General features: G+C 35.9%; 1 protein-coding gene across 2 annotated transcripts in view; it reads left to right on the top strand.

Annotated features, from left to right (window-relative positions):
- LOC114052277 (UPF0505 protein C16orf62) overlaps positions 1 to 15630 on the top strand; it is a 119341-nt gene that overhangs the window by 81261 nt on the left and 22450 nt on the right. For both annotated transcript variants that reach the window (XM_027874815.1, XM_027874816.1), the window contains exons 25-28: positions 578 to 655; positions 1164 to 1278; positions 11191 to 11330; positions 13251 to 13416. In XM_027874815.1, the coding sequence (XP_027730616.1) occupies positions 578 to 655; positions 1164 to 1278; positions 11191 to 11330; positions 13251 to 13416 (499 nt within the window). The remainder of the gene's footprint in view (positions 1 to 577; positions 656 to 1163; positions 1279 to 11190; positions 11331 to 13250; positions 13417 to 15630) is intronic.

Below are 15630 nucleotides of genomic sequence, written 5' to 3'. Positions count from 1 at the left end.
GGAAATGCTCATTTTATTTGGTGTTTGCTAGGTTCGGAATAAAAAAAAGACCTGTGACTAAGTTTTAGTAAATATTAAATGATGAATTGTGAGGGTGATAATCTGCTGCCATATTTGAAGCACCTTTTAAAGTCAGGTTTTTATTTTTTTATTTTATTTTTTTTTAATTTTGAACTTGGAGATAGTGTAGAGATCATCCATACCAGCAGGAATAGGAAAATCTGAATTTTTTATTCTAAATTATTTATTCTAGGCATAATAATGTTAATCTTACCATTTCATGAGAATTGCTAATTTGACGAGTTTGTTTGTTTTATCACTCTCATTGGAGTGTTTTGATTAAGTTTAAGTGTGCATATTTTTACTATTTTGACAGCCTAATGGTAGGTATTGAGTGGTGCTTTGGAAATATTTAGATGTCCCTCACATTAACTATTTCTATATAAGCTGAGCATAGAACTTTGGCCAGTGATCTGTAGTCTGTTATAAAAGTTGTGTTTCACAGTTAATTTGGATAAGCTATAGCGGCACATTGACGATTAACTTTTTTTTTTTAATTTACTTCAAAACTCTTTAGAGTGTGAACAAGTTGACGATGGAAACAAGAAGAGTAATGAAAGGAAATCACTCCAGAAAGACTGCTGCATTTGTCCGGGTATGTTCTGAAGAGAAAAGATTCTTGAACTCATTATACTAATTTTTTATTTAACTTTTTACTTAGTAAACAGTTATTAAAGTAAAAGAATAATAAAGCAGTTGTTAAGTAGCAGGATGGTCTAAATACTGATTTTTCAAATCACTCACAGATAAATAAATTTTCTTTAATTTCTCCATTAGCAGTAATATTTGAAGGAGAATTGCAAGAAAGTTGATGTCAATTATGTTAAAGGTCATCAGAAGATTAATTGTCTTTCTCATATGCTCTTATTGTAACTGATAAGAAACACTTTTTCATTTGGAAATTCAGATTTGAGGAGCTCTTAGAAACTTCCTTTTTTATTTTTTTATGGAGAGTAGGATCTAAATTCAAACTTGTAGGGGTGGATTTCAATACATTTACCTGAAAAAAAATCTATTTTTAAAAAGTAGAAATATCAAGCTACCACGTTGGCACCAAAGATGTGTCCTGAGATGTAATAATAATCTTTTCCTTTCTCTTTTAGGCCTGTGTTGCCTTTTGTTTCATTACAATTCCTTCCTTGACTGGTATCTTCACACGTCTTAATCTCTATTTGCATTCAGGTCAGGTCGCCTTGGCAAATCAGTGCCTTTCCCAAGGTAGGTTTATGTTTTTTCCTGCTAAAGCAACTTTTTTTTTGTTTCAGAAAGAACTCTGTGATGTATCTGTGGGTTCTTTGTTTTAGAAAAGACCAAGAGAAGTAAATAAATTATGAGTTTTAAATGAGTTTATGAGTATGCACATACATTTTGTATGTAAGGGAAGCTTTGGCCACCTAAATATCTACACTCTTTAAGATGTTTTCCTGTAAGGACTTTATAAAATAATCTATCACAGACAGACTGGGTAAGGTGGCGCAGACAGATTGGGTTTTGTGTGTCTAGTGATTCTATAAATTAAAAATATTTAATAGTTATATATCAAAAAGAGCCAACCATCATTCCATATTTTGGAAGCTTGAAAACACACAAATGGACGCAAATCTTTTTGAAAACAGAACCACTTAGCTAAGTGTTATGGGTGAGAATGATGCTAGAGTGCCTTTGGAGTGTTCTTTCTAGAAAAGGTACAGATCCTATGGACTTTAGAACAATAATTTCATGTTTATTTAGAATATAGTTGAATGAATTCAAATTACTAGAAATCTTCTATAATATTGTACAATGACAATTGGCTATTTCACTGATGACCCCAAGGCTTTGAAATTTCTCAAGTACCATTTGAACCATTAAAGAAAGATTAAATAACTTTAAGTAGGCTTTTACTAAAAATGAATCCTTTTAATTTCAATTAATTGCTTATTGAGTGCTTACAACATGCAAGATGCTGTGTTAAGCATAATATTCAGTTCTCTCATATACAAAACTGATAGTAGCTCTTGTTAGCCTGAATATGATAAATGAACCCCATCCATTTAGTAGTTATATAGTGTAGGAGATGGTGCCCTGAACTTGGAGTTGAGAAGACCTGAGTTAAAAACTTTGTTCAGTCACTTACCAGATATGTGACCTTGGGCAAGTAATTTTGCTTTGAGAGGATCAGTTTCCTGTAAAATGAAGAGGATAATGGCACCAATCTCACAGGATGTTGAGAGGATCAAGTGAGATAACATATGCAAAATGCTTTACAGACCTTAAAGCACTCTAGCTGTTCAGCTCTTATAGGGGTGAAAAAGAACTTGAAACTAATGGGGGTGCCAATCAGAATGATTGGATCAATTGTGGTATATGAGTAATGGAACACTATTTTGCTGTAAAAAATGGCTAAGGATACAGTTTTAGAAAATCCTGAGAAGACTCGTATAAATTTATGTAAAGTTAAGTGAGTAGAACCAGAAGAGTTCATACAATAAAAACAATATTGTAAAAATGAATAATTTTGAAACACTGAGCAGTGCAATGACCAGTCATGATTAAACATGCTACCAACCTGACAGAGAGGTGATGGACTCAAGGTACAAATTGAGACTTATATTTTTTGAACTTGAAAATTTGTTTTGACTGCATATTTGTTAGAAGAATCTCCCCCCCCCCAAAAAAAAGGGAGAGAGAGAAAGAAAATAGATTTTTCTTAATGAAAAAAATAAAATTAAAAAAGGTAAACCACTATTGCAAGAAATCCTAGCTATTTTTCATATAAATAGGATTTGTTTGAATTGAAAATATATATTAAGATCACAAAAGTAAAAATGTGATTATTTATTGGCTGAATTTTATTTTGTATGCCAAAATTAACCTTCTACCCTCTGCTGTTGTTTTTCCAACTAGGCAAGATAGCTTTCAGATTTCTTTTTATTCAGAAAATACTTATCCTTTTAATACATGATTCCTTTAAACATGATTTTAAAAAATAACTTTTTAAGATCGTAAGATGATGGATTTAGAGCTGTAAGAGACCTCAAAAGTCATCTACTCCAACCACCTGACTTTACAGACTAGGACCCTGAGGCCCATTGGCTTAGCCTGAGGTCACCCTGAGTGGCCGAAGCTAGGATTGTAACTTTGATCCTCTGACCCCAAAATGAGTGTTCCTTCCACTGCACTTGTACCACCTCCCAGTCTAAAGCACAGGCTTAAAAACACTGTCACCTTTCACCTCCATGTAATTTTGGTGCATGATATGCATCAATTAGTTGACTTTTTTTAGTATGAGGACTGACCAGAAGACAGAGTGGATCTGAAAAATGTGTGGTAGCTGTCAATGTAAGGTGTTGTCATTAACTTGCACAGAATTATCCAAATGTACTGAAGAGTAATTGGGCATATAGCATCTTACTGTATTTATACTTAATAATTTATATGATTATTTTACTTTAGTATTTCAGTTTTGTGGTACTAAACCTTAAAAGCTTATTATTGTACTTAAAACCACTCACAGTGGTTATAAGCCAAAATAAATAATGCATTAAATTGCTGAGAATATAGAGCAAAACATAAACGAAGTCACATAAATATGCTTCATTGTCAACCCCCCAAAAGCTCCAGCTGCATAGAGAGTACCAAAGTAGAATAATCTATTGGTAATTTATTCCCTTGTCTCATCTTCCTTTATTAGCCTGTGATTTTTACCAGAGCAGTCTTGTGACAAATGAATTCCCAGCTAGCCCAGCCCAGGAAGCTGACTAAGGATTACAGCATGTGACCAGCAGTCCATTTTTTTGTTAGAAAGTGGTGTTACCCGTGGCATAAGCCTGTTGGTATTTAGAACAAAGCTGGCTCATAGGCTCAAGTCTTTAGGACAAACAAAAGACTTGCTAAATCAGTTGTTTGGTTGCGTGTATCTCGCTTGGAGACAGCTGAAATAGTTTTTAATCTAAGTCTGTTCTTAATTTTTTTTTTTTTTTTTGGTTTTGTTTGATTTGTTCTGTACATTCTGAGAGGCACTGGCTGTGATGCGTTAGAAAGCTTGCTGGATTTGGAGGTTAAAGAACTTGAGTTTGATTCCCAGCTCTGCTCCTTACTACCTATGTGATCTTGGGCATGCTACTTAACCCCACTCTGGGCCTTATTTTCTTTCTCTTTAAAATGAAGGGATTGGGCTACATGTTCTTTAGGTCCCCCAAATCTGTAAGCAATCATGTTGAACTCCCATGCCTTTTACTCATCAGTGGTTCCTTCTCTTAGGTTCATGATTGGGTTTCACTAGAATCACAATTCTTTGCCCTTTATAATTCCTTCACTTTTGTGAGTTCTGTTCTTGGATTACTTTCAAAATATAAAAATAGAGCAAAGGGGTCCCTGCTCTTTTGGCATTGCTTTGTTTCAGATCATGGTTCTGGCACCATAGATTCAAAAAGGGCCTTCTATAAGCTCAAAGGATAATCTTTCAGAATTAGGCCTGAGTTCTTAGCCTTGCTGGGGTACTAGCTAGCTTTCTGTCCTTAGGAAAATTTCTTGTTATCTCTGGGCTTCGTTTTCTTCATCTGAAAAATGAAGTAGGTTATACTTTATCAGAATTGGCATCTGTTTAAGGGAGAACAGCCTTTTTTAAAAATATTAAACTATAATTTTTTATATGTGTTATCTTTTATCCATTTATCTTTTTTAGTTAATAAGAAATCTTATATCAGCCTTATCTGTTCTGATTTTTACATTTTAACTTATATAAGCAAACACAATAGAAAGATAAAAGATTTATATATAGTCTCCAGAAAGCTCTTGTCATAATGTACATATGTAGCCTAGGAAATGGAGACAAGGCCCGGAAGAGTTGCTGTGTAGTCTTCTTCTAGTAGTATATTAGTGTTAGGTAAATTGACAGAAGCTTTTATGGTTCTAAAGTAAATTTTAGTTATTTCTTTGTACATATGCAAAACCTTCAGGTTTTCATAACAGGGTAAATGTTTATTTTAAAATTAAATTTTTTCAATTGAACTTGGATAATAAGACCTACTGGGTTTTTTTGAGCTTGTGCTAAAACAGCGTAGAAGAGTATGTTTATGCACACATGAGTGTGTCTATATATGTGTGTGTGTGTACATGTGTTTGTGTCTGTGTGTACATGTATATATCTGTGTATATGTGTATATACGTATGCACATACATACTTGTGGGAAAGTCATAAGTGTTACAAAAAGCAGCTATAGCAGGACATGATTTACTGATTCTCCAGAGTCGAGTAGGAGTAGTTTAGCTAAAGGAATACATACCAGTGTCTGCTGTAGATTTGGAGAAATTATTTTTACAGGAAAAGATAAAATGGATCCTAAAAAACAAAAATGAATTATAATCAGATATTTTCCTAAGTGTATAGGAATGTGAATCCAAGCTATTATGTTGGTTTGATCTTAAGGAAACAAAATGGAATTGTTTTATATTGCAATTATGTGTGTATGTGTGTGTATATATATATATATATGTAGTTATACTGCTGGCAGGCTGTAAGGTAGGAAAATGGAGATAAGGGAGAACAGAATTTTATGTTCTACTGAAAAGTAGAGCTGGAGGGTAAGAATTTTAAATGAAATGGGAGAAATGTCTTTATTTACATAATCTTTGATTTATATTCTTAATACCATATCAATTATATTTACTATATGCTCTCTTAAGTATATTTATTAGATGTGGCCATTGATTCCTTGCCTATATAATGAAGGGATGGAAATATAATAAGCTGTCTGCAACCATGGGTGCCCACATATCTCTCCAGCATAACAAATGAGACAAGAGGGTCAAGGTGGGTTGCCACCTTGAGGTCATAGGTTAAGGTTTAGAATTGGAAGAGACTCTCAGAGGTTGTCCAGCTGAACTTCTTCATTTTGCTGGTGAGGAGACTGAGACTCAGAAATAGGAAGTGATTTGCCTGAACTGAGATTTGAACCTAAGATTTGACTCCAAATCACATCCTCTTTTCACTCCTGTGTGCAAGCCAGCAATTCTGGAGCTAGCTCAAAAGAGAAGCAGATTCCACTCACATGTGTGTCCTTTTAATGTGTTTTTTTTTGTTTTTCTTTTTTATTTTTAACATGTGTTTTTAAAATTTTGGGTCACAAATTTTCTCCCTTCCTCCTTCCCCACCCACCCCCATTGAAAAGGCAAGCATCTCGATACAGGTTGTAGATGTGTAGTCATGCAAAACACTTCCATAGTTGTCCTGTTGTGAAAAACAGTATATTTCCCTTCATCCTATCCTACCCCTCATTTGTTCTGTTCTCTCTTTTGACCCTGCCCCTCCTCATAAGTGTTTGCTTTTGATTATCCCCTCCCCCAATCTGCCCTCCCCTCTATCATCACCCTGCTCTCTTATCCCCTTCCCCCCTTATTTTCCTGTAGGGTAAGACAGATTTCCATACCCCATTGTGTATGTTATTCCCTCCTTAAGCCAAATCCTATGAGAATAAGATTCACTCATTCCCTCTTACTTTCCCCCATTTCCCTTCCACTCACTGTAAAAGCCTTTTCTTGTCTGTTTCATGTGAGATATTTTACACCATTCTACTTCTCTCTTTCTCCTTCTCTCAGTATAAATTCTTTCTCACCCCTTAATTTTATTCTCCAGATATCACCCCTTCATCTTCAACTCACCCTGTGCCCTCTATCTAGCTATCTATACATACATATAATTTTTTTCCCTCCCACTATCCTAATACTGACAAAGGACTCATGAGTTACAAATATCATCTTTCCATGTAGGAGTGTAAACAGTTCAACCTTAATAAGTCTCTTATGATTTGTCTTTCCTGTCTCCTCTTCATGTTTCACTTGAGTCTTGTATTTGAAAGTCAAATTTTATATTCAACTCTGATCTTTTCCTCAGGAATATTTGAAAGTCCCCTATTTCATTGAATAGCCACTTTTTACCCTGAAGTATTATACTCAGTTTTGCTGAGTAGGTGATTCTTGCTTTGCTATCCAGAATATCATATTCCATGCCCCCCGGTCCCTTAATGTAGAAGCTGCTAAATCTTGAGTTATCCTGATTGTGTTTCCACAATACTTGAATTGTTTCTTTCTGACTACCTGCAATATTTTCTACTTGACCTGGGAATTCTGGAATTTGGCTATAATATTCCTAGGAGTTTTCCTTTTGGGATCTCTTTCAGGGGGAGATCGGTGGATTCTTTCAATTTCTATTTTGCCTTTTGGTTCTAAAATAACAGGGCAGTTTTCCTTGAGAATTTCTTGAAAGATGATGTCTAGGCTCTTTTTTTGATCATGGCTTTCATATAGTCCAATAATTTTTAAGTTCTTTCTCCTGGATCTGTTTTCCAGGTCAGTTGTGTTTTCCAATGAGATATTTCACATTCTCTTCCATTTTTTCATTCTTTTGGATTAGTTTTACAGTGCCTTGATTTCTCAAATTGTCACTAGCTTCCAATTGCTCCATTCTAATTTTTAAGAAAGCATTTTCTTCAGTAAGCTTTTGGACTTCCTTTTCCATTTGGCCAGTTTTGCTTTTTAAGGCTTCCTTCTTCTCATTGGTTTTTTGGACCTCTTTTGCCATTTGGGTTAAGCTATTTTTTAAGGTGTTATTTTCTTCAGTATTTTTTTGGGGTCTTCTTTAACATCATTCTCAGTTTTTTCTCCACTTCTCTTTCTTGCTTCTCAAAATTCTTTCTGAGCTCTAATGGCCTGGGACCAATTCATACTTTTGTTGAAGGCTTTGGATGTAGAAGCTTTGGCTTTGTTGTCTTCTTCTGGTTGTATGTTTTGATCTTCTTTGTCAGCAAAGAAAGATTCTGTGGTCTGACTCTTTTTGCACTGCTTGCTCATGATCCCGGCCAATTACTTGAGTTATAAGCTCTTTGTTAAGGTAGGAGTCTGTTTCCAGTGTGGAGAACGTACTGTCCCAAGCTTCAGGGGTTTTGTGCAGCTGTTTTCAGAGATACTTCTAGGGACCTTTAAGTTTTCAGTTTTTCCAAGGTGCTATGATCAAGGGTGAGGTATTTACTCCTTTCCTGGCCTTTGCTCTGGTTTGTGAGTGACCACAAGCACTCTTTTCTGTCTTGGAACCGTGAGGAGGATTTCCTCTCCACAGCCACTACAAGCTCCACCACACCAGTGCTCCTCGTCGCCCCAGGACAGCCACCCAGAACTGTGACCCAGATCCAAGCTCAGGCAAAGGAAGAGAATCCTGCAACAGCAAAGAGATTCCTGCAAGCCCCCTCTGATCAGCCACTTGATTCCGCCTCAGTTTGTGGGCTGAGTTCAGGAAGTAGCTGCCGCCCTGGGGCCGAGCTGGGGGAATGGGGCTGGGACCCTGAGCTTCTCTTACCGCAGAAACAGACTTTTCCTACTGACCTTCTAAGTTGTCTTTGGTGTTCATGGGTTGAGGAGTCTGAAAACCGCCAAAGCTGCCTGTGATTCAGTCCTCTGAGGTCTGCTCCGGTTAGCTTCGGCCTGCGCACCCATGCTGAACTGCATTCCTCTCCCAGCCTGATACAATATACCTTTCTGATCAACCATCCAGGTTATCTTGGGCTGGAAATTTATTTCACTGTCTTTTTGTGGGTTCTGCTGCTTTAGAATTTGTTTAGAGCCATTTTTTATAGGTATTTGGAGGGGTTTGGGGGAGACCTCAAGCAAGTCACTGCTTTTTCTCCGCCATCTTTCTTTTAATGTTTTTACTGCAAAACTGCTTAATAGGCTGCAAGATTTTCATGTAGAACTAAAACACAACCAAGCTGTTATAATAAGTCAAGGATAAATGTAGGAATTGAACTCCAGATTTGGTGTTAAGGGTGTGATGGGAAGTGTAAACTCAGCTCCTTCTTGGCCATTTTTCAGTGTTTTGTTTTCCCAGATGATTACCAGCTCCTAGATGGCAATGCTTGATATCCTTTGTTTAGAAGCTCAAGAGGAGAAGGGAGGGAGAGATAGGTGTAAAAACAGCATTACAATATAAGCTTCAATATAGTCCAGTTTAGGACACAGGTCAAATCCTATGCCTTTTTTTTTTTTTTTTTTTTTGTAAAGAATGATCACGAAGTAGCATTTTGGATAGATATTAGCAACTTGATTTCAGGATCACCCAGACTCACAGTGATCTTTCTTCTCTGAACTCTTACAGTACACAGTATTCATACTAGTCATTTGGTATGTGTGATATACCATTCTGCACTCTGACTTCTCCCAGCTTAACCACATCCTTATAAAATCAGTAGGGACAAATACACTTTGGTGTATGTGTGAGATTTTTCTTTTTCAAAGATACTTATGAGTGGGAGATTTGTTTGCTGGAATTAAGAGCAAACAATCAGTCCATCCTATTTATATGCCTTGTTTTTGTAGGTAAATTTGTAAACCCCTAAAGGTCAGAAATCAGGTCTTGTACTTTGTCATATCCCTCACAGACTCTGGCACAGTGCCTTGAACACAGATGTGCTAATATTTGGTTGGTTTCTTGGAATAGTCACCATAAGTAGTCAGTAGCTAAACTTTTTAGTGTAAAGGGATTAGATTGATAAGGTATAAATTGTGGAAGATGAGCGTGTAAGAATATGGCCCCACAGGGACTATCATTTGGCTCTTTTTGTATCTCCAGGGATTAGCACAGTGCCTGGCACATAGTAGGCACTTAATATTTTTTGAATTATTGATTTGAAAGGACTAAGGATGTTTAGTGTGAAAAAAAGGAGAGGGATAGAGAAAGAATAACTGGTGTTCAAGTATCTAAAGGTCTCTCTTGTGGAAAAGGAATTTTATTTGTTCTTCTCGACCCCAGAGCCAATGACTTCATTTGGATGATGTAAGGAAAAATTCCAGCTGTCCTTTGCAACACTGAAATTCTGGATTAACTAAAGTAAAAGACAGTTATGTCTCTACAATAAAGTCTTTTCCAAGAAAAGAAAAAAATAATATGGCTCCATTATTAATGTTCAGAATGTTCTGTGAGACAAATCTTTTAGGAATATTAATTTTTCTTTAAGGAACAAAGGGTAGTTAAGAAAGCCCTGCTTCAGAATGTAGATTTTAGTATACATATTCTTCTTGTTAAATGCGGGCTTTATTCCCAGTAAATTAAATGTTTGTTGTTGAAGATGTTTTTCTGGTATTGGATAGAATTCCAGTTTTAATTTGTGATGCTATGAACAAGTATAGTTTCTCTTTGCATCATTGGAAATCATTTCTGAGTGGAATTATACTCGGACCATGAAAGTCTTTGATCTGTTGAATATTCTAAAATGTTAGTTGTCAGGTCCATATTTTGATTATTTTGCTGTTCTTATAGCCTGTGCTTTGGGAATTGTGGAAGGGAGAGGAGCTCTTTGTAAAATATGCCCACACTCATTATCTTCCTCCTAAATTCTGAAGGGTAGTGTGGTTAGCAGATGGAGAGTTGGCCTTCCGTTCAGGACTCAAGAAGACTTGGATTCAAATGACACATATTGCTTCTGTGACCATGGGCAAGTCACTTAACTTCTTGGTGCCCCAGACTACTCTTTAGACACTAATGTGCTACAGAGACCATCGGTATTGGTGGATGGGGTTTCCACACTAGATGTTCATCACATTGACAAAAACACAAATACAAACTCACCCCAAAACATTCTTCTAGGAAGATTTCAACTTATCTTGAGTTCTATAGATGATAGAAACATAGTTTTAGAGATGTATGGAATCTTAGAAATCAAGTCCAAATTCCTCATAAGTAGGTAGCAGAGCCAGGATCCAAAACCAGGTGTTATGTTGCTTTGTCTGTCGTTTCATGCTGTCTGCCTCCTATGTATCCTAAATGTTGCCTTAGAAAAATACTTTAGTGAAATAGGAAGCTTCAAAAGCAGATTTTATAATAAGGGTCTAAACTGAATATTCTAAAAACTGCAGTGACCACCTTATTGAATGTACAGTATGTTCAGTAAAGTCACCTTGGCACTCCAGGAAGCTTATTCCAGTATATCCACCTCTGTGGAGTTTGGGGTTTCTGTTGGACCTAACATTGCATTGTTTGTTTGTTTTTTTGCTTGAATTCATGTGTTTCTCACAACATGGTTCACAAACCATTCGATAAATACAATATGTTTTATAGTTTGTAGAATGCTAATACATGACCTTTTTTCTTTGTTATTGTAGCTGATGCTTTCTTCAGAGCTGCAGTAAGCCTTGTTCCTGAAGTTCCAAAGATGATTAATGTAGATGGAAAGATGCGGCCATCTGAATCATTCCTTTTGGAGTTCCTCTGCAATTTATTTTCTACTTTATTAATAGTTCCGGTATGTAACAATGGCATAATTATAAGTAGCAGCTTTTTTCTTCTTGCCCTAAGAATGTCAGGAAATTAGACCTTAAATCTTCTAATGGTCAGATTTTATAATTTTGAATAACTTTACTTTTTATTGATGTAGTATAGTGTATCTCCTTTCAAACTTCTTTGGCTTTTCCAGGGTTTCGGTTTTTTTGTTCTTTGTGTGTGCCTTAGTGACGTAGCCACTTTTATTCTCACCTCTTAGCCTGATTATCTACTTATATAATGGGAGGAAAAATCAGCCCTAAGGTAGGATGTTCCTTGAAGTTGTTATTGCTTGATTAAATAATTTAAATGCATTTAGTTCACATTAGAGATTTTCTTATGTTAATTGACTAAATGAGAAGGAAGCAATGATGGAAATTCACACTCTTATGCTTAAACTCTATACTTAACTACCTTGTGGTTCTCCAGTAACTCATGTCCTCCTTTGAGAACTTTGTAGTGCCCTTTACTAACTAGGGAAGTTTATCTAGAAATGGCCAGCAGCAGGGGAAAACTAGTATTGCTAGAAGCAGTGTGAGTACCTTTCAGCCAGCTGGGCAAATCAAAGAGTTTCTTTGCCTCATTTTATAGTGAGGCAGCTGGGGTTAAGTGACTTGCCCAGAGTCACACAACTAGTGAGTGTTATGTGTCTGAGGCTAGATTTGAACTCAGGTCCTCCTGACTCCAGTGCCAATGCTCTATCCACTGCCCCACCTAGCTGCCCCTCTTTGCTTCATTTTAAAAGATGGGTGATAAATAAAAGAATAGCAAATAGGAAGACAAAGATGAGTCACATTTGTTATAAATAGATTTCTCATTGCCTTTCATATTACAGCCTTTGAGAATGAGTTTGATAAGCCTCAGTCTGGTTTCATTTATTTAAAACCAGATGGAGGTTCTTTCTGACTAGATAAACGGCCTAACATGTTTTTACCTTTACTTAAAATTTCAGTGTTAAGTATTCCTCTGGGACATCCATGCCCCTTTCTCCATTGAAGCTTTTAAAGTAGTCAGAAGTAGTGACTATTTTAGTCAACATCTAAATGGACTCTTAGATAACCAATACTATTATTCATTCAGCTTATTTAATTGATTAGTTGATAGAACAATAACTTCTAGACTTTAATGGCTTTATCCAGAGGACTGAAAGTATTTCACAGACATTTCCACTGATATTAAAAACACCTCTTCAGAGGTTAAGGAAGAACAGATTGCTCTAGTTTCCACATATTTGCCTCATCCTTGACTCTATACCCAGCCAGATTCTCTGACATGGGATTTTAAATTTTAGTATCCATAGAATATCAAATGGTTAGTCAACTCTTATTGCCTTCCTCTTTACCTTCTGCTTCTCTTCCTTCATTTGGTATTGGGTCAAAGAAGGAAGAATCTTAGTTTTCTGAGCAAACTGAAAGAATCACCTAAAGGAAGCATTTGTTCTTTCTTAGTTTGTCGTTTATGTTTTAAAAGTTCTCTTAACATAAAAGAAATGCAGTATTTAAATCTGCCATTAGTGATAACAGTTTTGACTTGGAGACTTACCCATTGTGGGTGGTTCTGGGATTTCATATGATAAGAGAATATTCATCTTTTTTTATTGTTTGTACAAATTAGTGGGTTTTTAACAAAAACTTTTATGTACGCGTAAAATTTGTATGTAATCTTGGGATTTTAGCCATTAAATTGCACCTACCTTTTTTTACTTCTCAGCACTTCTAATGGGAGTTTAAAAGTGATGAGTAATTTGATCTCTGTATTATTTAACTTGGTTTACTAGTGTGATTTTTTTTTAAGTAAAGCAATTTGCAATTTAATTTTGTTACTGTTGGTATAACTAAGGTGCCTGAGCTATTGAATATTTTCCCCCAAGTTGTGTGTTTATATAATTGTGGTTGCCCTTTAGGATCATCCAGAACAAGGAGTCCTATTTCTTGTTCGAGGTTTACTCAATGTGATCCAGGACTACACTTGGGAAGACAATAGTGACGACAAAATTCGTATCTACACCAGCGTTTTACATCTCCTCTCTGCAATGAGCCAAGAGACTTATCTCTACCATGTAGACAAAGGTAGCAATGTGTTCTTCTTTTTCACTAGTAAATATTCCAGAGTGCATGCATTACCCACCTACCTTAGTGAATCTCATGAAAGTCATAAATGAAAATATTTACAGTAGATGGCTTTTGAACTCATGTTTTGATATAGCCTTTATAGACTAAGGACTTTTCTCTATTTAAATACCTCCTGGGGAACTGTATTAGATGCCTTTTTTCCCCATAAATGCTACTAATGCTAGTGCTTCATGGATGTGGACGACCAGAACATCTCATGATCTATGAGCATAGTGGTTTATGAAGGTGCTCCCAGGCTTGGAAATTTATTCAGAGAAATTTGCTTAAATGACCAGCAGCATTGTGGCATTCTCAGATTGGTATTTTATAAAAATCTCTCACAGAGGAGTTGAGTAATGATGGTTAACAGAATCTATTGGTACTGATTAACAAAGAGTATGGTAGAATCGAGATTAGATTTGGAAAATGTAGCTGAAGCAGACTTTTAGGTCTGCTAGGTTAGGTAATAACATAGAAGAGTAAAAAAACTGTAGGTAGTTGGATTTTTTCTTTTAAAACAGATTCAAGTGAAGTCTTAGAACTTTTAGAATACATTGCAGCATCAGATTTTCAGTAATAGAGGTTGTAAGGGTGGAGTTGATAGGGAAGGAGTTCAGTTTTTTAGACGTTTAAAATTAGAGAAACTTCTTTCTTAACACAGCTGTGTTTGAATTGGATGAGGAATTGTGCCTTGACAAGTTTTGTAGCCAGAGAAGTTCTCAAGGAGGAGCAAAAAACTGCATGAATTGGATGAGTTCCAGTTTTCTGACTGCTTATTTTATCTTCATGCTGTGGCAGTTGTATAGTCTTGATACTGACTAAATCTTAAGAAGAAAAGGGTTAAATAATTATTCTGTTTATAGCTAATTACCTTACCAGCTTTATTTCAAGATTCATTGGGAGAGGCCCAAAGTTGCCTCTAGCATTATTAAAATAGCCTTGGGTTTCTCAACCCATATTCTAATATATATATATACATAGGACTACTAAGCATCTACTAGCATTCTCTAGTGCTATGATTTTGATAACCTTGTCTATAACTTTCTTGAGAAGTTTTCTTTTTTCTTGTCTGGTGTGATGACAGCACGAAAGAACATAACTGGCAAAAACCAAAAGGAATTTTCAAGCTTTAAATGTCAGGTTCATGTGTTACATAAATTGTGACAGCAAAAATTTCTTGTGCTAGGGGAAGGTTAAATAAAATCCCTGGCTTCAAGATGAAAGAACAGAATGCAATTGTGCAACGGAAGTAATTAGTTGTCCTTCTGAAAATTTGTACTCTGAGACTACAGTGGTTTATATAGGAGACATTTTGGGTGATCCGTTTGGGATAACTCACGGAAATGATGAAATTAAAAGTTCTCTGATATTAATGTTTCAATGAGGTTTAAAAAAAAAGACTCAAACAAACTTTAAAAAATTCTGTCTTATTCAGGAGGGGTTCTAAAAAATAAAATGGTAGAACTCTGTCTTCAAATCTCAGAAAAACCAAAGCCTTAATTTGTATTTTTTTGGAGAATGTTTTGCAAAAATGTATATTGAGGCATTGAATAGATACAAATATGTCAGTGTCCTCTACTCTAAGCATGTGAATGCAAAGAGGGTGGAATGAGGGAGCTTGTGGCTAAAGTTTGAGATTTTATTGAATTCTGAGTAGACTGTACTTCAAATGAGTTGACTCTAATGCCAGTATTCCAAAAAGATCATAGTCTGTGCTTTTTTCTCTTTCTACCTTCCTACCCTCACCTCCAAACCTGGGAGCCATGTTTCTTTGTAGCCTAGGATGAATATGTATTTATGTAACAGCTTCACAAATACCCATTTATTCTCTTTATGTAATGTCTGGGAAGTCTCAAGTGTGTATAGGTATATGAAGTTTTCTTTTAATCATCAAGCATTTATTGAATGTCTACTATATTCAAGTCACAGAACTAGATACTGGGAATATAGATATAAAAATAAAATAGGGGCAGCTAGGTGACACAGTTATAGAGCTCTGGCCTAGGAGTCAGGAGGACCTGAGTTCAAATGGCCTCAGCCACTTGACACTTAACTAGCTGTGTGACCCTGGGTAAATCACTTAACCCAAATTGCCTCACCAAAAAAATAATAATAATAGTAATCTCTGCCCTCAAGTATCTTACATTCTAAGAGACAATAATGTAAATCAGG

Source organism: Vombatus ursinus, unplaced genomic scaffold (genome assembly GCF_900497805.2).
Source record: "Vombatus ursinus unplaced genomic scaffold, bare-nosed wombat genome assembly UNPS02014807.1, whole genome shotgun sequence".
In the NCBI taxonomy this organism is placed as follows: Eukaryota; Metazoa; Chordata; class Mammalia; order Diprotodontia; family Vombatidae; genus Vombatus; species Vombatus ursinus.
Note: the sequence above shows the minus strand (reverse complement) of the source record. Positions and strands in the feature narration are given on the sequence as shown.